The sequence below is a fragment of the Schistocerca gregaria genome, chromosome 7 (assembly GCF_023897955.1).
Source record: "Schistocerca gregaria isolate iqSchGreg1 chromosome 7, iqSchGreg1.2, whole genome shotgun sequence".
In the NCBI taxonomy this organism is placed as follows: Eukaryota; Metazoa; Arthropoda; class Insecta; order Orthoptera; family Acrididae; genus Schistocerca; species Schistocerca gregaria.
Window position 1 is genome coordinate 86,604,910 of NC_064926.1, and position 24,846 is coordinate 86,629,755.

The 24,846-nt window shown below is 40.4% G+C and overlaps 2 protein-coding genes across 4 annotated transcripts in view; one reads left to right on the forward strand and one right to left on the reverse strand.

The window, feature by feature from the left end:
• LOC126281312 (protein FAM169B-like) overlaps positions 1 to 3,298 on the reverse strand; it is a 115,593-nt gene extending 112,295 nt beyond the window's left edge. For 2 of the 3 annotated variants that reach the window (XM_049980153.1, XM_049980155.1), the window contains exons 1-2: positions 3,082 to 3,172; positions 2,703 to 2,815 (exon numbers count right to left, since the gene is read on the reverse strand). In XM_049980153.1, the coding sequence (XP_049836110.1) occupies positions 2,703 to 2,815; positions 3,082 to 3,128 (160 nt within the window). In that variant the 5' untranslated portion in view covers positions 3,129 to 3,172. Of the gene's footprint in view, positions 1 to 2,702; positions 2,816 to 3,081 lie in introns of all 3 variants that reach the window. The other variant, XM_049980156.1, reaches the window with a different exon arrangement.
• Positions 3,299 to 3,312: 14 nt separating this feature from the next.
• The window catches only part of LOC126281311 (tyrosine-protein kinase CSK), a 199,032-nt gene continuing 177,498 nt past the window's right edge, over positions 3,313 to 24,846 (forward strand). Inside the window, exon 1 of the mRNA XM_049980152.1 lies at positions 3,313 to 3,471. The gene's annotated coding sequence lies outside the window, so the exon portion shown is untranslated. The remainder of the gene's footprint in view (positions 3,472 to 24,846) is intronic.

Genomic DNA, 24,846 nt, shown 5'->3' on the forward strand with positions numbered 1-24,846 from the left:
TATCTTATATACAGTTATAATCTTAAATACTAATATTGACATTGCCCATATCAAATATGTTGATTTTTGTTAGCTAATCACATAATTTTCATCTGAATTTGTTAACTGGCAAGGATTGAGGGCATTTACATTACGACACTTTCCTGTTATTGCCAGCCTGTAACTTATGATTTCAATGTTTGTCTTATTTCTAATGTCTTGTTCATAAATTGATTCTCTCACATCCTTTAATGTTGTTCTCTACAAAAAGTGTACACTAACAGATACACGTATTTAGCACTGTTAGAATACTAACTCCGGTAAAAAGAGGGAGACTCTTTTTTACTTTCAAAATATTACTGATATTAGGTGAATGTTCCCATATAAGTTTCCACGAGGTAGGACACTTGTGAGATCTGTTAGCCTTGATTGACATGCCCTTCCCAGATGAGTTTGGCATCAATGGTGTGTTCTTTAGTTTGACACACTAATTAATCAACATTTTAAGTAGTAATTTCTTCTTTACTTATGTGAGAATAAAGAATATGTTTTAGAATCATGTTGTTCTGTGATTTATCCTTCAGTAAAAGCTCCAGATGTAGGACTAACATAGTATCTACTTTTCTACTTTAAATTACAAATTTAGTTACATGTTCCATGGATAATTTTGCACGATAGATTGTAATGATGTGGTATGATTCATTTCACATTTTTTTTAAAAAAAGAGAAAAGATACAGAGATGTAATTCCTACTCACCACTTTAACACACTAGCACAATAGAAATTCTTCTTCAGAATAGGAGTTTTCAAGGAGAAACTTTCTACTTGTTTTCTGATTAAACTTTGCTATCTGTCAGAAATTTTATATCCCTGCATAAGCTATCAAAATTTTTTGATGCAGCATTGTGTTTCTCTTTTTGGGCTAATGACAACTTTATGGTGGAGTAATGGAAGTAATCCTTCTCCTTGGTGCTGTAATTATACACAGTATTGTTCCTTTTGATCCATAGTAGATTATTTACAACAAACTTCACGAGAGAATAAATATACTATGAAGCAGTAATCAGAATGGCCAGCTCCTTAAACAGATGTCTACAAGGATGATTGTGGCTGACCAATACACATTACTAGACTTTCTCTCTTAGAGATGAGTTACCACACAAAACATTATTCCATATGACACTATTAAATGAAAATATGCAAATTATGTAAACTTAGTGATTTGCCTCTCCCAAGACTTGCAATGATTCTAAGTGCAAATGTGGTTAAACTATGTTGTTTTAGGAGTTCCAAAATTTGCTTTTTCCTATTTCAATTTTCATCAATGTAGACAAACAAGAATTTTGAAATTTCTACTCTACTTACTATTTCCTCACTGCAAGTGATATTTATCATTGGTTCAGTACCCATAAACGTGCATAACTGAGTATGTTGTGTCTTTTCAAACTGAGGGTGAGACCATTCGCAGAAGATCAGTCAATGATACTTTTAAGAAATTGGTTTACCATTTCTTCTTTTTCTATATGTATGCTTAGATTGATTACAATACTAGTGTCACCTGAAAAAGAACTACTTCTGCTTGTTGTATAGCCTTGGAGAACCTCATATGTGATTTCTCTCCAGTCAGGATCATGTGTCCTTACTATATTGGCTGAATTAACTAAGTACAATTTTCTGCTTTCTTTTGGTTTGATACGACATTATCCATCAGTTTGTTATGCCATTAATGCCATAAAACTTCACTTTATCTACAGACATACTGTTTTTCTCATGCCCATATCCCTTAGATGCATTGAATGAACATGTAAATGGCATTATCAGTCAAGCAACCCTTCTCAGACCCAAATTGTGATTTGCTGAGGATATTATGATATTCTCAAAAATTTTGGAAAAAGATTTCACCACTGAAACAGGTCAATAGTTATTGACATCTCTCTTTATCACCTTTCTCAAAAAGGAGTTTAATAATGGCATATTTTAGTCTCTCTGGAAATATGCTTGAGCATGTGATGCAATACATATTTCAGATAAGACTGGGCTTATTATATGGGAACAAATCTTTAGTACTCTATTGGAAACACCATCAAAATCAGATGAGATTTTCTGACAGAATGTGTAATTTTCTTAATTTCAGAAGGCAAAGTTGGTGATACATTCATCCAACTGGATTCTATGAGAGTCACTTTTTCAAGATACTGCTGTGATATTTCTCTTGAACTGTTTGTCTCTATGCTTCCTACTATATTTATGAAATAATGATATGAATTTATATGGAATAGATTAAATTTTGTGTTAGCATTTGGTTCATTATAAATTTCCTCTCCTATCAACTATTCTTAGTCATTAATTATTCTGATTTCTACTGGGGAATTTCCATACTGTACGGCAACTATGTTACTTATACTATCTGTGCGTCATGATCTGAGAGAGCATCTGTTATTAAGTAAATATTTATTTTCTAGCTTTGAGCGGCACTGAGAAAACGTTGTCAATTACTGACCTACTGTCTTTATCCAACTGTGTTAGAAAGTTAATTAGTGAAATCAAATTGTAGGGCCAAAATATGATTTATAGATCATTTTTCCTGTCAGAATCCCTTAGAAAATCTACACAAGGTAGGCCGTTACCATAATCTTAACATGGTGAATCGCTGCACGTCCAAGTCTAAGAAAAATTCACAATTAAAATATAGCACGAATACATCGAAAAACTTTGATACTAACTGAAACTGCACGATGAACATTTCAGTGTCCTCACACAGCTAACCTCTTCGCCAGGATATGAAACTTGAGTTTCTTCAATCAATTTTCGGGAGATAGGGGTATCTATATGGCATCTGAAAGAAGTTTTTTGATGTACCTTTATTTAAAAGCAGAAACACTTTAATTTTATGAGCTGTAACGATGCACAAATAACTGACTTAATGAACATGCAACAACAACAAAAAAGAAAGAAAAAACTTGCAACGAAGAAAACATTTCACTTTACTTTTTATCTGTGCAAGTCCCACTTTGGCTCCGAAAACAAAATACTCAAACATTTGAACGGAACGGAGCCTTAAAGCATAATTCAGTTAAAAGTTGGAACTTAAAAGTAAGATACCTCTTGCATTTTATTAATTGTGGAGAATAATCAGTAGCTAATGCCATTCTACAACAGCATCTGAGAGCGTCAATTGAATTTCCAAATTCTTCAGATCATCTGCAATTTATTAGCCTGTACACAAGTTGCATGAGGGAATTTTTTGAAACAGATTAACGTTTCTTTAGTCACTCTCGTGTTATCTATTTTCAGTACCTCAACTGACTACTGAGTTAAGCTTTCGACTGTCTGTAACATTAAAATGGCCGATGGTCAGACGTGACGTATTATTTGTAGCAATTGGGGACAGTGGTACTGCATTTTCCGTGTCGAAGTGAGTGAAATAACGTGACAGTTTTGTTTGTACGGTGCTTTGATATTGCAATACCTAATGACAGACTCATTTTATTGGTAAGTACAAAGCGCATCATAATAAAAAATGATTGTACTAAATTACATGATGCAAAACAAATGAACCATCCAAGGAATGTGTGATACAGTATGAAGCGATTTGTAAACAAATCGCAGATAATGTGCAGTAACATATTTCGTACCTTTGGTTACGATATTCCACGTAAATAAATGCCAGCATAACGGTTTTATACGCTCTGCACAGAGCAATTGAATAATTCATTTGCACAAAAATACAACGTAAAGCAAAAACTTCAGCGTATCATTGCACACTCATTACTTGTGCCTCCCTTTACGTAATATGTGGATCAAAGACTCCGTGCGACATGTAGTAATTCGCTGAGTACACTATATTAAAGAGGAGAAATCTCAAAATTCTTTTTCCCCCCTCAGCTTACCTTTGGATAGTCATTTATGTTCGGTGTGTATGTTGTCTGCTTTCAATGTGATTTTTTTCGTTGGGTCCTAACAGCACCTGTTGTGTTGCTGTTATATATAAACCATTCTATTGCCTTCTGTATGAAGGCTACTATATGAAGATAAAAAAAAAAAGTGTGAACTTGACTCGTCTTACTAGAGTATGCCATTCTCATGCAAGAAAAGTTTTCTGCAAAAAATATTTTGCTTATAAAAAGTACATAATTAAAAAGAACCAATTGTAAATGAGAATCTGTGGATCTATGTTCTCTCCAAGTCTCCGTGGATTGCTGACGCATGTTCTTGTAGACAGTTAAGGGGTGAGGCGTGTAAAGCACCTACAGGTTCTTGTTGTATGTGTTGCCATATGATATATAGTCTTTTCTACAGGAAATCTTATGCATTTTTTTTTCATCTACGGAATAATTGAGAGATCACTAGTTGCAGTCACGTCAGTAAACGATTCATGTTTTAGACGTCGTAATTTTGTAATAATTGTGCTCCTGGAGAGCTTAGTCTTACGTTAGTATGTCTTACCTTTTTTCTCAAGAAGACCATTTCTCAAGCTTCAGTATGCATATACAGGCTAGAGGAATTTGTGAAAGTGTGAGCTCTCAGTTTGCAGGATATTTCAGTACCATCGTATTCGGTATGAAAGAGAATGTAGCAACAGTACAACTGGTTTGAGGCAGGGCATTGTGCCTGTGTATTTTTCGTTTCAGGAAGTCTGTGATCTTCTCTCTCATCCTTATGCATAGTTCCTTGTTTGACAAGGCTATTTCAGTGTTAAAAGTGTGGAGGGGGCAGCCAAGCGGCGAGCATTTAAATGGCGAAGTGATCCTTGTAATTGAAACCCAGTGTTCTACACACAGTAGATATGGGGCCTAAACTCATTTTTCGGAGGGAATGAAGATTAGATACACCGACACATGAGTGACTACAAAGAACAATGTGTCAGCGGCAAATGCAAGTGTAGCGATATTTTAAAATCGACCATGCTTTCCAGAATGGAAGCAACTCCCTTGACGTATTTTCAAGCGTCGTCTTAGAAGCGATTATAATGAAAGAACACTTCAGAAAATGTGGTTAGAGGATGCTGCAATTGCGAAAAATAATTTTGTGTAAACATGATGTTGCTTGCGTGTGTCCTCGCTCTGATTGTCCTAATCAGGCTCTACAGCGAGCGCGTGGGTTGACATGGAATGTGCCGTATCGGGCTGCGTCGCGCCTGGCTGTGTCTTCCTTCCTCCCGACATCTAGGCGCGGGTCTGCCCTGTCTCCCGTCGGAAATAGAATGATGCAAGCCGCTTCCGGGCTCCTAGCTTACCGAAGAGCCGCTTCGTCCGCGGCAGTCTCGCTCTCCTGCAGTTCACGAATTACAGAAGGCCTCGCTGCCAAAAGATCATTTAGCTGTGTTGTTAGAAGCATACAAGCGGTAATTCGAAAACACATTAATGACTTGAAGTCCGACGGAAAAATGTTAAGACGTAGTGAATGAGCTGGTCGGAGGAAATGTAAAAGCCCAGATCCCTGGGAATTAGCTGTGGTGTGCCGTGTTTCAGTGTTGTCGAAGGAACTTCCACGGTATTGTCCAGAAATGATTTAGGAAAACCACTACGGGCCATTATTCGAACACAGCTCCTCCAAAATGCGATTCTGGTCTTACAACCTTTTTGTGCTTTCGTCTAGTCTTTGATTCAGTATTGCGATTGCTGTAGACAGAGTTTGCTCTAATTAGAACTAAGACAACTTTTCCGAAAGAAACCTAATAAACACGCAATAATATTAACCAGAGTCTTAATTCGGTGACAGTTATATGTTGTTGTTGTTGTTGTCTTCAGTCCTGAGACTGGTTTGATGCAGCTCTCCATGCTACTCTATCCTGTGCAAGCTGCTTCATCTCCCAGTACCTACTGCAACCTACATCCTTCTGAATCTGCTTAGTGTACTCATCTCTCGGTCTCCCTCTACGATTTTTACCCTCCACGCTGCCCTCCAATGCTAAATTTGTGATCCCTTGATGCCTCAAAACATGTCCTACCAACCGATCCCTTCTTCTAGTCAAGTTGTGCCACAAACTTCTCTTCTCCCCATTCCTATTCAATACCTCCTCATTAGTTACGTGATCTATCCACCTTATCTTCAGTATTCTTCTGTAGCACCACATTTCGAAAGCTTCTATTCTCTTCTTGTCCAAACTAGTTATCGTCCATGTTTCACTTCCATACATGGCTACACTCCAAACAAATACTTTCAGAAACGACTTCCTGATACATAAATCTATATTCGATGTTAACAAATTTCTCTTCTTCAGAAACGCTTTCCTTGCCATTGCCAGTCTACATTTTATATCCTCTCTACTTCGACCATCATCAGTTATTTTACTTCCTAAATAGCAAAACTCCTTTACTACTTTAAGTGTCTCATTTCCTAATCTAATTCCCTCAGCATCACCCGATTTAATTTGACTACATTCCATTATCCTCGTTTTGCTTTTGTTAATGTTCATCTTATATCCTCCTTTCAAGACACTGTCCATTCCGTTCAACTGCTCTTCCAAGTCCTTTGCCGTCTCTGACAGAATTACAATGTCATCGGCGAACCTCAAAGTTTTTACTTCGTCTCCATGAATTTTAATACCTACTCCAAATTTTTCTTTTGTTTCCTTTACTGCCTGCTCAATATAGAGATTGAATAACATCGGGGAGAGGCTACAACCCTGTCTCACTTCTTTCCCAACCACTGCTTCCCTTTCATGCCCCTCGACTCTTATTACTGCCATCTGGTTTCTGTACAAATTATAAATAGCCTTTCGCTCCCTGTATTTTACCCCTGCCACCTTTAGAATTTGAAAAAGAGTATTCCAGTCAACATTGTCAAAAGCTTTCTCTAAGTCTACAAATGCTAGAAACGTAGGTTTGCCTTTTCTTAATCTTTCTTCTAAGATAAGTCGTAAGGTCAGTATTGCCTCACGTGTTCCAACATTTCGACGGAATCCAAACTGATCCTCCCCGAGGTCTGCATCTACCAGTTTTTCCATTCGTCTGTAAAGAATTCGCGTTAGTATTTTGCAGCCGTGGCTTATTAAACTGATAGTTCGGTAATTTTCACATCTGTCAGCACCTGATTTCTTTGGGATTGGAATTATTATATTCTTCTTGAAGTCTGAGGGTACTTCGCCTGTCTCATACATCTTGCTCACCAGCTGGTAGAGTTTTGTCATGACTGGCTCTCCCAAGGCCGTCAGTAGTTCTAATGGAATGCTGTCTACTCCCGGGGCCTTGTTTCGAATCAGGTCTTTCAGTGCTCTGTCAAACTCTTCACGCAGTATCGTATCTCCCATTTCGTCTTCATCTACATCCTCTTCTATTTCCATAATATTGTCCTCAAGTACATCGCCCTTGTATAAACCTTCTATATACTCCTTCCACCTTTCTGCCTTCCCTTCTTTGCTTAGAACTGGGCTGCCATCTGAGCTCTTGATATTCATACACGTGGTTCCCTTCTCTCCAAAGGTCTCTTTAATTTTCCTGTAGGCAGTATCTATCTTACCCCTAGTGAGGTAAGCTTCTACATCCTTACATTTGTCCTCTAGCCATCCCTGTTTAGCCATTTTGCACTTCCTGTCGATCTCATTTTTGAGACGTTTGTATTCCTTTTTGCCTGCTTCATTTACTGCATTTTTATATTTTCTCCTTTCATCAATTAAATTCAATATTTCTTCTGTTACCCAAGGATTTCTAGCAGCCCTCGTCTTTGTACCTACTTTATCCTCTGCTGCCTTCACTACTACATCCCTCAGAGCTACCCATTCTTCTTCTACTGTATTTCTTTCCCCTATTCCTGTCAATTGTTCCCTTACGCTCTCTCTGAAACTCTGTACAACCTCTGGTTCTTTCAGTTTATCCAGGTCCCATCTCATTAATTTCCCACATTTTTGCAGTTTCTTCAGTTTTAATCTACAGGTCATAACCAATAGATTGTGGTCAGAGTCCACATCTGCCCCTGGAAATGTCTTACAACTTAAAACCTGGTTCCTAAATCTCTGTTTTACCATTATATAATCTATCTGATACCTTTTAGTATCTCCAGGGTTCTTCCACGCATACAACCTTCTTTCATGATTCTTAAACCAAGTGTTAGCTATGATTAAGTTGTGCTCTGTGCAAAATTCTACTAGGCGGCTTCCTCTTTCATTTCTTAGCCCCAATCCATATTCACCTACTATGTGTCCTTCTCTCCCTTTTCCTACACTCGAATTCCAGTCACCCATTACTATTAAATTTTCGTCTCCCTTCACTATCTGAATAATTTCTTTTATTTCATCGTACATTTCTTCAATTTCTTCATCATCTGCAGAGCTAGTTGGCATATAAACTTGTACTACTGTAGTAGGTGTGGGCTTCGTATCTATCTTGGCCACAATAATGCGTTCACTATGCTGTTTGTAGTAGCTTACCCGCATTCCTATTTTCCTATTCATTATCAAACCTACTCCTGCATTACCCCTATCTGATTTTGTGTTTATAACCCTGTAGTCACCTGACCAGAAGTCTTGTTCCTCCTGCCACCGAACTTCACTAATTCCCACTATATCTAACTTTAACCTATCCATTTCCCTTTTTAAATTTTCTAACCTACCTGCCCGATTAAGGGATCTGACATTCCACGCTCCGATCCGTAGAACGCCAGTTTTCTTTCTCCTGATAACGACATCCTCCTGAGTAGTCCCCGCCCGGAGATCCGAATGGGGGACTATTTTACCTCCGGAATATTTTACCCGAGAGGATGCCATCATCATTTAATCATACAGTAAAGCTGCATGTCCTCGGGAAAAATTACGGCTGTAGTTTCCCCTTGCTTTCAGCCGTTCGCAGTACCAGCACAGCAAGGCCGTTTTGGTTAATGTTGCAAGGCCAGATCAGTCAATCATCCAGACTGTTGCCCCTGCAACTACTGAAAAGGCTGCTGCCCCTCTTCAGGAACCACACGTTTGTCTGGCCTCTCAACAGATACCCCTCCGTTGTGGTTGCACCTACGGTACGGCCATCTGTATCGCTGAGGCACGCAAGCCTCCCCACCAACGGCAAGGTCCATGGTTCATGGGGGGAGGGACAGTTATACTGAACAAATAGTATTCTTACGGAACTACTATCAATCCCACTTGCTGCCCAAGTATATTACAGTCTGTACAAATTTCAATAATCGTCACCGGGTGCAGTTGTCCTAAATCCCGCAAAGCTGACCAAAATACGAATCTTCGTGTCGGGGAAAACACCTCAGATGTAATGATACTTCCATTTTTAAATTACATAAATGTGTGTTATTAATGTAGCTGATTACTGATTAATCTTCCAATTACGAAAATAGTACGCAGTTGAGAATGGGCACAAAGACAAAACTGAAAATTACAAAAAAAAGATGTAATTAATGAATCACTACTTAATTTGAAAGCCACGTGTTTCGTACTTTCTATTTTTCCTACTCGCTCATCTTAGCGGCACTGTTTGTTGATATGACCACGAAAATGCTCTTTCGAAATTAAAATAAATTCAACGTTTGATTAAGAAAAGTATAAGACGTGTGCTTTTTGTATTTTGTTAAAATATTTCTCAAGTATTATTAAGATGTCTCGAAATAGTCACATCGGGGAGTAACCCGTGATTAAGGCTCTAATTTAGGAAACACACAGTTTAAGTCAGTCTGGTTGTCATGATTCAAATTTCCGATGGTGTCCCAGAATCTATTTAGGCCTGTGCAGGCAGGAATGAGTCGCCCACCAAGGGCGCAGAGGATTTTCTGCCCATCTTTGTCTAACTGATAAGGGCTCCGCCTTAATGACCTCGACATTGTAGATTTTTTTTTGGTATATGGGTTATAATGTTTATGTCTGGGATGGTGCTTAGAGAGACAAAGTGATACTCCCTTTGGGCCGAGAGACTGTTGGTGGCTTGTGCAGAGACGGTTCAAGATCATTTTTCTGCACAAGCAACAATATTGGCTATTCCTACAGACATTAGCTGCCTTTCCGGTAAGATCTTTAAAAATGAATCTGATTCTAGTGACCGTGTAAATGAGCTGCTCTTCTTCTTCTTCTTCTTCTGAAGTACTACGTACAGTAGTTTGGCTGTCAAGAGAGCAATGCTTGAAGCCTTTAATGACTACTGTGCAGAATACTGTCAAATGATCATTCACAAGACCAAAGAAATTCGTGTCGTTTATGGATGCTGTTAGTGGTACCAATATTAATTGCGAGTGCGCAAGTGAGACGGTAATTGAAATTGAGGTTACCAGACCAAAAGTTGAAATGCTTAACTCCGTTTTCAAATGTTCCAATGTTCCTTTATAAAGTAAAACCGAGGAGAATTAATTGCTAGTGTCAGTGGTGTTGAGAAACACATGCTGAAATTGAACAAAGCTCCAGGCCCCAATGGAATTCCCGTCGGATTCTATACGAATTTGTGGCTGCGTTAGCCCCTCCTCTAACTGTACAAATGGTACTAGTAAAGTTTTGCAATAAAGCTTTTTTTTTCCCCAAAGTAATTGCCGCTACATTGTATACACCTCTCCAACCTCCGAAGCCAATCCCTAAACCAGTCCCTCCAAGTTTCTGTTGGGAGTAAGGCACAGTCGTTGTTACATGCCCTCAAGAGGTCATCATCACTTTCACACATGGGAACAATGCAAAGTCACGAGGAGCAAGGTCTGGACCCTGCAAATATTCCGTGCATGCTTTCGCGCGGTGAGTTGGTGCGTCGTCGTGATGGAAGAATCAAGTGTCCATTCTCGACTTCGGTCGCAGGTTCTTCAAAGATTGGATGACTTCGGGCAGGTACTGAACAGTGTACCACTTAGCTGTGACTGTCTTCTGTGTGTCCCAAAACAACACGCTCTACAATTCCATTCGATTAAGGGAAAAAAGGCCATCGTTTCCTTCATTACTGATCGGGATTTTCTAGCAACTACGGGTGTGTTGTCACTTTTAAAGACCCAAATTTTATACTGAGTTTGTCCCTTCGAAAACTTTTTTAACATCTGCCGGCACCAAGTCATGTCATCAAGTTGTGTCATCTGCCCTTCCTGTATGCGGCACTCAGAGACAACAAAGTTTCTTTACTTAAAAATGATCATGCACAATCGAACTAATGGTGCATTTAGCACAAAGGTATCTTCTGTCTGCTTAATGTCACCCTCCTGCCTTCTTCTAGCATTTTCCTCACAGCATCAATGTTTTCCGCCGTAACTGATGGTCGTGGCTTCCTGTCCTCAAGAGTTATATTTCCTCTTTAGAATTCTCTGCACTACCTGATGGTGGCTGTACGATGTGGACACACATCACGGAGTGCAAGAGTCATTTCTCCAAAGCACTGGTCTATGTTTAAACCAAACGTGAAGTTGTACCGCAAAACTGCCCGAAGCTCACTTTGTGGCCACAATGCCATAGCAAACATTTCGATCTAACCCTCCTAGTGAGCGACTGCGCCTACAGACTACATTGCAAGTATGTAGTATTCTCAGAACACGGCAACAATCAGCCTTATTGTTTGTAAATCAGTGGAACAAAAACTCGGCCCCGGTAGTTGGAAGGAAACACAGGTCACACTACTTGTAAGAAGGGTAGTAGAAGTAGTCAACAAAACTACCGTTCAGTATCCTTGGTATCAATTTACTGGAGAATCTGAGAATATATTATGAGCTCAAACATTAAGTATCACGAACAGAATAACTTCCTCTATGCCAACCAGTATGGATTCCGAAAACATCGATCATGTGAGACCCCACTAGCACTTTTCTCACATGATGTGGTAAAACCTTTGGATGAAGGAAGCCCTATAGATGCAGTATTACATGATTTCTGAAGAACGTTTGACTCAGTATCACATTTACTCTTATTGTCAAAAGTACGATCATATGCGGTATCGAGCGAAATTTGTGACTGGATGAGGACTTTTTGGTAGGGAGGACGCAGCATGTTACCTTGGATTGGAGAGTCATCGTCAGATGTAGAAGTAACTTCAGGTGTTCCCCAGGGAAGTATATTGGAACTCTTGCTGTTCATGGTGTATCTTAATGACCTTGCAGACAGCTTTAATAGTAACCTCACCCCTTTTTCACTTGACGCAGTTATCTGTAATGACGTACTATCTGAGAGAAGCTACATATATATTCAGTCAGATCTCGTTAAGAGTTCAAATAAGATTTCAGTGTGATGCAAAGATTGACATTTTGTTTTAGATGTTCAAAAAATGTTCAAATGTGTGTGAAATCTTATGGGACTTAACTGCTAAGGTCATCAGTCCCTAAGCTTACACGCTACTTAACTTAAATTATCCTAAGAACAAACACGCACACCCATGCCCGAGGGAGGACTCGAACCTTCGCAGGGACCAGCCGCACAGTCCATGACTGCAGCACCTCAGACCGCTCGGCGCTAATCCCGCGCGGCTTAGATGTTCAGAAAAGTAATATTGTGCACTTCACAGAATGAGAAAACGGTGTTCCGTGATTAGGATGTCAGTGAGTCACAGAATAGGCCAACTTCTACAAATACATTGGGGTAGTACTTTGTAGGGATAGGGCTAACAGGGTATATTTAACTTATACAGAGAAGGGCAGCACGAATTGTCACCGTTTTTTTTTTTTTTTTGACACATGGGAGAGTGCCATTGAAGTGCTGAAGAAACCGAACTGGCAGATAGATGTAAACTATTCCGCGAAAGTCTATTAACAAAGTTTCAAGAACGGCCGTAAATGATGACTCTGGGAGTATACTGCCACCTCCTATGCATTGCTGACATAGGGTTCGGGAAAACAATATTCGAATAATTACAGAATTTTTTTCGGACATTTAAACAATCATTCTCCCGCGCTCAATGCGTGACTGAACGGGAAGAAACTCTTAACAGGTGCAATGGGTCGAACCTTCTGCCATGCACTTCATTGTGGTTTGCAGAGTGTAGATGTAGATGGACAATCCTCTATAACAGAAATAACTGTCTGAATCTTGTCGCAGTGCCAAATATTAAAAGAAGAAAAAATCAATTTCCATTTAAAGTAAATGCTGAGATATTAAAAGGTTTTAGTGAGAGCAGACAGAATTATACCTATTGTATTGTTTTAGTATAAATGTATATGTACTATAATACTGAATGGAAAGAATGAAAGCACAGAACTTGTTATTTTTTAGTTTAATAATAGGACTTATCAATTTTATATTTTGCATCAGAAAAAGCTGGACAGTAATACAAAACAAATTAGATAATTCTGTATCGATACGTTAAACTGTTGAACTGCGTAATTTGTGTGTTACATGGGAAGAAAACTCCCCATTAAATAGTTAAATTTCAGAAAATTTGCGGCGAAAGTAATTAAAAGTAGATAAATATGGCCGACATTTTTATGTACGGAATTGCAAACGAACCTCGTATAAAAATATTATATTCAAATTTTTACGGTGTTTAACTATTCAGAATCTTTCAGGAAAGAATCTGGGTCTATTGACTTCAATACATCGCTTTCATTTGATAAATTTGATCTTCCACAAAATCGTTGTTGGAAAAAATAATGACCTGGGTCAGCTTAAGTTCTGAAAAACCCCTTTCAGCACTGGTTACAGATACATGTAAAGTAAGGATGATTCTTAAGCTTACATAAGAATTGGAAAATATGTCATTACAGTTGCATTTTGCAATGTAAGATCATCCACCTCAGTAGTCTAGCTCCCAAACAGGTGCCTGTGTCGTGGTTCTGAATTCGGAGGAAAGCCGGTTCGAATCCTGGTGGTGCAACATTTTCACAGCTAGTATTTGACCGATAAGGGGACGAGAGATGGTGACGTAAAGCTCCTGATCTCCAGTCTTTTGGCCCAATACCATAGATTAAATTCCAAACGTCTCCACAGTGTCTCATCAAGTGCGAGCATGAAAGACGGTTGATGGTGATCCGTACGCCTGTGGGGACGTTAAGCTTTTGCGGCCCCCTTGCTGCTCACAGGGAGGAGTAACGTGAGGACAGGAAAACATCGTTTTATTCTACCGCCACATTTGTTTAATTTTTGCCGCATTTGGTGCAATTTTTTGCTGCATTCAGTGATATTTTTTGACAAAATAGTTGTTACTTTTTCCGAGATCGTTGTTATTTCTACAAATTGATTGTTTTTTGCCAAATTTGGTGCTATTTTTTTAATTCATCATGTTTATTTGCCAAATTCGTTGTATTTTTGCCACATGTGGTGTCTTTTTCCCTTTTTTGCCACGTGTGGTGCCTTTTTTTGCCACGGATGGTGCCTTTTCTGCCAAATGTGGTGTAATTTTTTACTCTGGTTCGGTGACGTCTTTTTACCGAATTTCATGTTTTTTAGCCCAATGTTTTGTTATCTTTGGCCAGATTTTGTTAAATTTTTTTTACCAAAAACGCCGTTTTCATATATCAGTGTTTTTTCTTTACCATTCAATATTATTTTGTGCCACATTTGGCACTACTAAACTGCAATTATTGTTATTTTTTAAAAATTTGTTGTTAAATTTTGCCAATTTCAGTGCTTTTTTGTGCCAATGTTGGTGTTAATTTTTTGCGCAATTAGGCATTTTATCGTGAAAAAAAAATCAGCCTTATTTTTCTTGCCAAAGTCGATATTCCTTTCACCCCAGATTTACTGTTATTTTTGCCAAATTCGATGTTTATAGCTAAATTCTGTGTTGTTTTGGGTACGTTCTGTGTTATTTTCGTCGTCACATCGTTTGTTACACTGGGGATGAGCTTCAAGAGTATATACGAAACTCATACTTCAGAAAATTAGAAGTCAAATTGCAGTTTTAACAATCAAGAATTATCACTTACGAATACAGGTGTAAACTTTCGTTCTCAAGATTTATAACATTTTTATACAGCAACATGACAAATTTTGCAATGTCTCATAAAAATCGCCGATTTCGTATTATTTTACCAAAACCGCCAATTTCGCATTATCATTCTCGCGAAATTTTCCTGATGCTAGGAAATGGAAATGCCGTGTGGTTAGGGCCTCCCATCGGGTAGACCGCCTGGTGCAAGTCTTTCGAGTTGACTCCACTTCGGCGACTGGCGTGTCGATGGGGATGAAATGATGATGAAAGACACACAACACCGAGTCATCACGAGGCAGAGAAAAATCCCTGGCCCAGCGTGGAATCGAACCCGGGACCCGTGCGCGGGAAGCGAGAATGCTACCGCAAGACCACGAGCTGCGGAATAGGTTGTATGTTGGTGCCTAGTTTTAAACTCACTCACCTTCAGCCATAACATCACAAACCCAACACTAATTTTATAAGTACTTCTCAGTTACAGGCGCTTCAATGTTCGTAACTGATCGGAGGAAGGCAGCAGTATACCATCGGCGCTAGCATGTAGCCTAGAGGGGCGATGCGGGGTTATTACATCAGCAACCCTACGCCCATTCCTTAAGCGTGGGACTACTTTGACTTGAATATAACGAGCTTTGTGGAGAACTTCGAGCTCATGTGGTTGATCCTAAAAGTAATTTTACATCAGACCAATGCACAACAAAGAAATCTGCTTCAGGATCTTTGATAGTTTCTTAAAGCGTAACATACACTAAGAATCTCCAAGGCATTTATTCGGCATCTCAACGGGTAACGTTGAGAAGTTTTAAGTCAGCTTAGGTAAATGCTTCTTCAAAGTATCTCATCGATAGATAAATATAGAATAAAACTGGAAGCTTCTCGAACTGTACGGAAAAGCTGACGGGGTTGCATCTTACACGACCAGATTTAACGAATGGCACAAAAAATGCTCGAGGTTTACGAACTTAAATTCTTTTTTGAACCCTAATATTTTCCCATCTTTGTTCGAACCAATCGTATCATTAGTTCTGCAAATTATTTTAAAAAGCTGATGCCATATCAATTCGCTTAAGAGAACATAGACATTCATCAGTATTATCTGTAACTGGTAAAAAGGCAAGGAAATGTTATTTGATAATTATTTCTTCACCAGCCCTTGCCCAAACAAAACGTTTCCTTGTGACTCACGTCAAGGGTAAAATAGTAGTCGTTAGTTTAAAATAGTGTGTTGCGTGTTTAAGTTCATTTAAAATGTAAGTTCGATGAATACTTGTTATAACAGAGTGATGAATTCATTTTTTATTACTTTACTGAGGTAGTGAATCTCGGTTTCATGAGAACTTACTATTGGCAAATGCTCTTTCATCACGACATCAAACGTGGTGGTATATTTGTTGGCTTCAAGAAATTGGTTTTTTTTTCTTTTAAGAGAATACCTATTGTTTCTCGAAACGCAGTGGCGTAGCGAACGTAACTGGCGCCCGGGGCTCGATACAAATCGGCGCCCTGGACACAACACTTTATTGGGGCCCTCCGACCCGTACTTCTCGGCGCCCGGTGTACGACGTCACACTTTATCGGCGACCCCCCCCCCCCCCCGCCTCCCTCCTTCCACAAACACATAGTAACATAATGTAAAGAATTTACTCTAATAATAATATACTCTCCGGAAAATTTTGTCTGTGTTGGAGACCATTTCCCACCCCTCTTCAAGTGGCACCCCTGCACCCCCATCCCCACCCTGCTACTTCACTGACGAATCACCAACCCCTTCGTTTGCGGGACCTACATTAAGTAATGGGATCTCAAGTTGATTCCGTATTTCTAGATTTCCGGAAAGCTTTTGACACCGCTCCTCACAAGCGACTTCTAATCAAGCTGCTGGCCTATGGGGTATCGTCGCAGTTTTGCGACTGGATTCGTGATTTCCTGTCAGGAAGGTCGCAGTCCGTAGTAATAGACGGCAAATCACCGAGTAAAACTGAAGTGATATCATGCGTTCCCCAGGGAAGCGTCCTGGGACCTCTGCTGTTCCTGATCTATACACACTCCTGGAAATGGAAAAAAGAACACATTGACACCGGTGTGTCAGACCCACCATACTTGCTCCGGACACTGCGAGAGGGCTGTACAAGCAATGATCACACGCACGGTACAGCGGACACACCAGGAACCGCGGTGTTGGCCGTCGAATGGCGCTAGCTGCGCAGCATTTGTGCACCGCCGCCGTCAGTGTCAGCCAGTTTGCCATGGCATACGGAGCTCCATCGCAGTCTTTAACACTGGTAGCATGCCGCAACAGCGTGGACGTGAACCGTATGTGCAGTTGACGGACTTTGAGCGAGGGCGTATAGTGGGCATGCGGGAGGCCGGGTGGACGTACCGCCGAATTGCTCAACACGTGGGGCGTGAGGTCTCCACAGTACATGGATGTTGTCGCCAGTGGTCGGCGGAAGGTGCACGTGCCCGTCGACCTGGGACCGGACCGCAGCGACGCACGGATGCACGTCAAGACCGTAGGATCCTACGCAGTGCCGTAGGGGACCGCACCGCCACTTCTCAGCAAATTAGGGACACTGTTGCTCCTGGGGTATCGGCGAGGACCATTCGCAATCATCTCCATGAAGCTGGGCTACGGTCGCGCACACCGTTAGGCCGTCTTCCGCTCACACCCCAACATCGTGCAGCCCACCTCCAGTGGTGTCGCGACAGGCGTGAATGGAGGGACGAAAGGAGACGTGTCGTCTTCAGCGATGAGAGTCGCTTCTGCCTTGGTGCCAATGATGGTCGTATGCGTGTTTGGCGCCGTGTAGGTGAGCGCCACAATCAGGACTGCATACGACCGAGGCACACAGGGCCAACACCCGGCATCATGGTGTGGGGAGCGATCTCCTACACTGGCTGTACACCTCTGGTGATCGTCTAGGGGACACTGAATAGTGCACGGTACATCCAAACCGTCATCGAACCCATCGTTCTACCATTCCTAGACCGGCAAGGGAACTTGCTGTTCCAACAGGACAATGCACGTCCGCATGTAGCCCTTGCCACCCAACGTGCTCTAGAAGGTGTAAGTCAACTACCCTGGCCAGCAACATCTCCGGATCTGTCCCCCATTGAGCATGTTTGGGACTGGATGAAGCGTCGTCTCACGCGGTCTGCACGTCCAGCACGAACGCTGGTCCAACTGAGGCGCCAGGTGGAAATGGCATGGCAAACCGTTCCACAGGACTACATCCAGCATCTCTACGATCGTCTCCATGGGAGAATAACAGCCTGCATTTCTGCGAAAGGTGGATATACACTGTACTAGTGCCGACATTGTGCATTCTCTGTTGCCTGTGTCTATGTGCCTGCGGTTCCGTCAGTGTGATCATGTGATGTATATGACCCCAGGAATGTGTCAATAAAGTTTCCCCTTCCTGGGACAATGAATTCACGGTGTTCTTATTTCAATTTCCAGGAGTGTAATTTCATTTCTTCCCAGAGTCTTTCCCTGTTAACTGAGTCACATGCCTTTTCTATGTCTATAATAACCATTATCACCCTTTTGTTACACTCCCAACTTTTTTCCCATCAGTTTACAGATTCAATCATGCTTCTTCCTTTCCTAAACCCATGCTGTTCTTCACTTAGCCGTCCGCAGCTCGTGGTCTCGCGGTCGCGTTCTCGCTCTTCGAGCAGGGGTCCCGGGTTCGATTCCCGGCGGGGTTAAGGATTTTTACCTGCCTTGAGATGACTGGGTGTTTGTGTTGTGCTCATCATTCATGCAAGTGGAAGATTAGACTGAGAAAATGTTGGGAATTTGTACGGGCGCTGATAACTGCGCAGTTGAGCGCCCCCACAATCCAAACATCATCTTCACTCCCTTCTGTATCTTCACTTATTCGATTTAGTAAAAGTCTTTCAAAAATCCTCGCTGTATGACTCATAAGGGTTATTCCTCTATAATTTTTACAAAGTCTTTTATTGCCTTTTTTGAAGATGGGAACAATGTCTCGTCTTCTCCAATCGTCAGGTATTGTACTGTTTATCCACACACTTGGTAGTACTCTATACAGAATTCCCTACTCTATACTGCATTCCCATTGGACCTGCTGTTCTTATCATGCCCACTGATACTTCATGAGGTCCTGGGGCTTTCTCCCATTCATCTTCATCACAGCGATTTCCATTTCTTCCCGTGTAATTTGGCCTAATTCTGCTTCTCAATTTCTCCATTATTTGTTGTTTCCTCGTGTCCCTGCTTCTCAGCGTTAAACAGTTTCTTAAAATGATCTCTCCAGAGATCTTTTATATTCCCTGGATCTTCAATCCCAGTCTTTGAGTGCTTTATTAAATTCTTCTCTCGGTACCATATCTCCCATCTCGTCTTCATCTCTGTCCTCTTCAATTTCTATAATATTGCCTTCAAGCTCATGTTCTTGTATACACCCTCTATAAACTCCTTTGACCTCTCCCTTCTTTGCGTATGACTGGTTTTCCATCTGTGATTTTCCTGCTGCCTTCACTATTTCGTCTCTCAAAACTACCCATTCATCTTTTCCTTTCCCCTGCTCTAGACAGTCGTTGCCTAATCCTCCCTCTGAAACTCTCCGCAACCTCTGGTTCTTTCAACCTATCCAGGTCCCATCTCTTTAATTTTCTACCTGTTTGCATTTTTTTTTCAGTTTTAGTCAACAGTTCATAACTTATAATTTGTGGTCAGAGTCCACATCTGCCCCTGGAAATGCCTTGCAATTTAAAATTTGGTTCCGAAATCTCTGTGTTACAATTACATAATTAATCTGAAACCTCCCATTGTCTCCGGGTCTCTTCCATGCATAAAACCTTCTTTCATGATTCTTAAACAAAGTATTTGCAATGATTAAATTATGCCATGTGCAAAATTCTACCAGGTAGCTTCCTCTTTCATTCTTTTTCCTACTATCGGATTTCAGTCCCCCATCACAATTAAATTTTCGTCTCTCTTCACTATCGAAATAATTTTTTTATCTCGTCATATATTTCTTCAACCTCTTTCATTATCTGCGGAGCTAGTTGGTATACAAACTTTTACTACTGTGGTGTGTGTTCGCTTTGTGTCTATCTTGGCTACAATAATACATTCACTGTGCTGTTCATAGCAGCTTACCCTCATTCCTATTTTCTTATTCGTTATTAAACCTACTTCTGCATTACCCTGTTTTATTTTTTATTTGTAACCCTGTATTCATCTGACCAGACGTCCTGTTCCTGTCACCGAACTTCACTAATTCACACTGTATCTAACTTCAAACTGTCCAATTCCTTTTTTTTTTTAATTTTCTGAGGTACCTGTCCCATTAAGGGATCCAACACTCTATGCTTCGATCCGTTGAACGCCAGTTTTGTTTCTCCTGACGACGACATCCTCCTAGGTAGTTCCCGCCCGGAGATCCGAATGGGGGATTATTTTACCTCGGGAATTTTACCCAAGAAGATGGCTTCATCGTTTAATCATACAGTAGAGTTACATGCTCTGGGAAAAAATTATGGCTGTAGTTTCCCCTTGCTTTCCCCAGTCGTTCGCAGTTGCAGCACAGCAAGACCGTTTTGGTTGATGTTACGAAGCCAGATGAGTCAATCATCAAGACTGTTGCTCCTGCAACTATTGAAAAGGCTGCTGCTCCTCTTCAGGAACCACACGGTTTGTCTAGCCTCTCAACAGATACCCCTCCGCTGTGACTGCATCTGTGGTACGGCTATCTGCATCGCTGAGGCACACAAGCCACTCAGCCAATTGCAAGATCCATGGTTCATGGAGACATCATAGGTTAAATTCCAAGGGACATACTACGCTGCTAAAGACGCTACAAAAGAGATTAATCCTTGAGCAGGCCCTGGTCGGTACCTTGATCAGAAATAGTTTACAACTCAACATCTGAGATCTCTCGCGAGTGTGGAGGGCAACGTAGCATACGTTACGGTTTTTAAAGAAACTTGAATGGCGAGTCGCCTTAGACAGCCAAACACTCTCATACTAATCTCTGTAGCTTATTATGATATTCATTGGTGCTTGGTCTGCGATATAACGGGGTCGTGATTATCACTATTGTGTTACTGTATTATCGTGTGCTAAGACTTCTCAGACACATAACTTAAGGTTACCCGATTATTTGTGTCGACGAATCTGAGTTAATGAGCGTAGGTATATAGTGGAGGGCAGCGTGGAGGGTAAAAATCGTAGAGGGAGACCAAGAGATGAATACACTAAACAGATTCAGAAGGATGTAGACTGCAGTAGGTACTGGGAGATGAAGAAGCTTGCACAGGATAGAGTAACATGGAGAGCTGCATCAAACCAGTCTCAGGATTGAAGACCACAACAACAACAACAGGTATAAACATTTCTTTGCCATTTGAAAGTCTAAATCAGATTGCTACAAACAAGTGCTTATACTCATAGTCAGATACGGAGACGCGTGCTGTGTCGTAATGCAGCAATAATTTTTATTTTGTGATAAAAGGTTACAGCCGTGGTGGAACAATGATGCTTTAACATTTAACACTTTCGTGGAGTTTCTGAGATCTTCTATTAACACATGCAGAAGTAAACGCTATGATTTTCTGAAACGAAGCGCCCCAGATAGAAACTCTTTACCTTTATATATTTGTGTGTACGCTGCTGCCTCCTCCTTTCACTCACATATCGTGCCTATACTAACCCACCACAAAACTCTTTCCTCCCCAATTTGATGTAGCATCTCTTAGTTGGTAACTCGATTGTATCTACGTAATCCAGAGCAGTCGACTGTAATTCCACATCATAAAATCTTCTGTTATCGTGTGGTCCGTATTGTTTATCGTACATGTTTCATTTCCACATAACGCTACACAGTTTTTCTGAGAAGAACTTCTTAACACTTATATTCAGTGTTAACCTATTTCTGTTTTCCAAGGGAAGTTTTCTTGCTATTGCCAGTATTTCTGATAAAGTCATTTATTTTGGTGTTCCAATAGCAGTAGCTGCTCCTCTACTAGTCAGTGTCTTTCTCAAATCTGATTCCCTCAGCACCACGTGATACGATTCGAATACACTCTGTAACCCTTATTTTCTTTTTGTTAATTTTAATGGAATAGTTTTGTTTGACTGGTTCTCTCAAGGATCTTAATAATTTTGAAGGTGTCCCAGCTCCAGGTGCATTGCTTCAACTTAAGTTTTTCAGCGTTTCGCCAAACTCTTCTCCCAACACAGCCCAACGCAGTTTCGTTCACTTCCTCTTCTCTCTTAAGAATATCGCCATCTTGCCCTTATATACCCCATCTATATATTATTTTCAGCCGCTTTGTGTAGTACTGGCTTGCCATCTGAGCTCTTAATGGTCATACAACTGCTTCCCTTTTCTCGGAAGATGTATTTCATACATCATTCCGACAGTCAAGTGTATTTGCAGTTCTTCGCTAGCCATTTCTGCTTTGCCACTTTCATGTCAGTTTCAGTTTTTACACGTATACAGGGTGAAACAGAACTCAGACAAACTTTCAGATGCTGTTCAGGGATACCTTCTGAGTATTTCGGACATAAGTGATTCACGGTCTCCGGTAGCTTGTTACAAAGTAATAATATAATTATGACTTATTCGGTTTGTTACCGCAGTCACACTTGTGCTTTTGCAAATACTTTCACAGCAGTGAAAAGCCCGTAATATGTCATCACCAAAACGTACAACACGAAATACACGGTAATGTTACAACTGTGATCTGGACACGTGATGAGTTATAGACTTTTCCTTGCCTACTTCGCAGTTACGATGCGAACGAGGGACTCAAAAAGGGAAAAAATCCGCCTGTGCAACGACAATTGAACAGGACACTCAGTAGAGAACGAACACACAATTACACTTCACTTTAAAGAGCCTCTATTACGAAGCGGATAACTGATCCAAAGATTAACGAGTCTATTTACGCAAAATGAAACGAAAGTTCATAATATTTTGCATAGCCCTGAAAAATACTCAATTCAAGATGTTTTCAAAGATAATTACACAAAAAATCCAAGCCTCTGCGGACAGTCATCTCCCAGAACAACAAATGGGCTTCAGGTCTGGAAGATCAACACTTACGGCAGTCAGGCTTCTTCTAAACAACATCGACGAAGCGCTACAAAAGAAACAAATGTTCTACACAGTGTTCATAGACTTCACCCAAGCCTTTGACGTACTGGAAAGAGATTTCATTGTCCGAAAACTGGAAAACACAATTGGAGAAGATAGCGTATGGGCAAGAATAATCTAGTCAATCCTCGAACACAACTTAATCACAATATCAAACAACCTCTCTTTTTCGAACCCCGTTCTGCAATCGAACGGAGTCTTACAGGGTGTCCCAATGAGCCCTTTGCTGTACATTCTTGCCACTGATGAATTACACCGAATTGGAGAAAATGAAGATGATGTATATGTATATGCATACGCCGACGACATAGTCGTAGGTTCAACAGATATACAGAAGCTGCAGAGAATCATTGAGAAAATAGATCAATGGTGCAGTGAACACAAACTACACATAAACATAGCAAAGACAGAAATGGTAATTTTCAGAAAAGGAGTCAAAACACCCAAGAATGCGGAAATCAGCATCAGAGGACAAAAAAAATCTCTCCATACTTTAAATACCTAGGAGTGACATTGCAACCAACAGCCAAATGCTTTACAAAACATACAACAGAACGTGTAGCCCAAGCAATAATAGCAATACATGACATCAAAAACATCCGCCTACTCAGTCGAGAAACAGCCATGAAATTGTTCAACACAAAAATCTTGCCAATCCTGGCCTATGGGATGGAGGTTATATGGGACCACCTGACAGGAAAAAATCTAGAAACACTAGAAAACGTAAAATAGACTTATATAAAAAGAGCACTAAGTCTCTCAGAGACAACAAGATCTAGACTAGTGTACCTGCTAGCGAGAGAGACATTCCTAATTGAAGACATCAGACTTCGATATTAGATGCCACACACTAGGGCTTCCAGAACGCAACTGAAGATCATGGAGGACAAACGAGAGAAAATATGGCCGGAATTCTATGGCACCTAAGCAATGACGAACCACTCATGGACAGCACCAAACTTCGAACAGCGACATGTCGTAACTAGACTTTCTATTCCCGGCTTTCACCATCTAATCTGCAAAAACAAAACTTACACAACCCAACCACAACATGTGTATGTGAACTGTGTAACGAAGCCTGTGAACGGTATCACATAGAACTGTGCAGTAAAAGAGTGAAATCGATAAATGAATATGCAAAAATGTAAATGTAAAATGTTAAGCAAAGTAACTGTATATGCCTATTTGGTTGCAATTTTATTAAATAAATAATATTTTGCAAGAATGAAAGAGGGGCAAATTTTATATATAAAGTTGTCCGGGTATGTGTAGCACCCGCGCTCTGAGGATTGCTCACATACTTAGTTGTGTGTATAGACAGTTCATCCATTCCGGAAAACGAGAATACCGACCATGTTTCCCCGTTATTGACATTGATATTGGCAAGATATCGATCCTAGGGATCCTAAGATTTTGGAGAATTTAAATTTCAAGCGTTAAGTCGGATAACAAATGACAAAATAATTTTTTTCTTCGTGTGATCTAATTGCAGATTTACAGTTTTCGGATTTTTTGCTTCACATGTAATGTGAAACCTTGCTTCTTACGAAACATCGTGATTCTAGGTCAACGGGAACTACTTATAGGTTTAGATGAGTGAGTTTGCGAGTATCAAAATATGTGACATAAATGGCCGTGTCTTTTGACTGCAATGACTTAAAAGCTTCCATTTCTGCACCGCCAAGGGATTCTAGGCCTCAGTATGTGACATAAATTTCAACTTGATACGTCCAACCGTTGCCGAGAAAAAGTTTTTTTTTTTTTTTTTTTTTTTTTTTTTTTTTTTTTTTTTTTTTTAAAGCAGTTGGACAGACAAACGGACTACAAAGTGACACTGAAGGGTTCCGTTTTTACCGATTGACGTACGTAACCCTAAAAACGTTGACTAACACTAGGAGAGGGTTTTAAATATTATAGGAGGCAAGAAGTGACTAAGGTTACTATTTGCTTCATATGTAGATGGAGTCGATTGTATGTTTTAT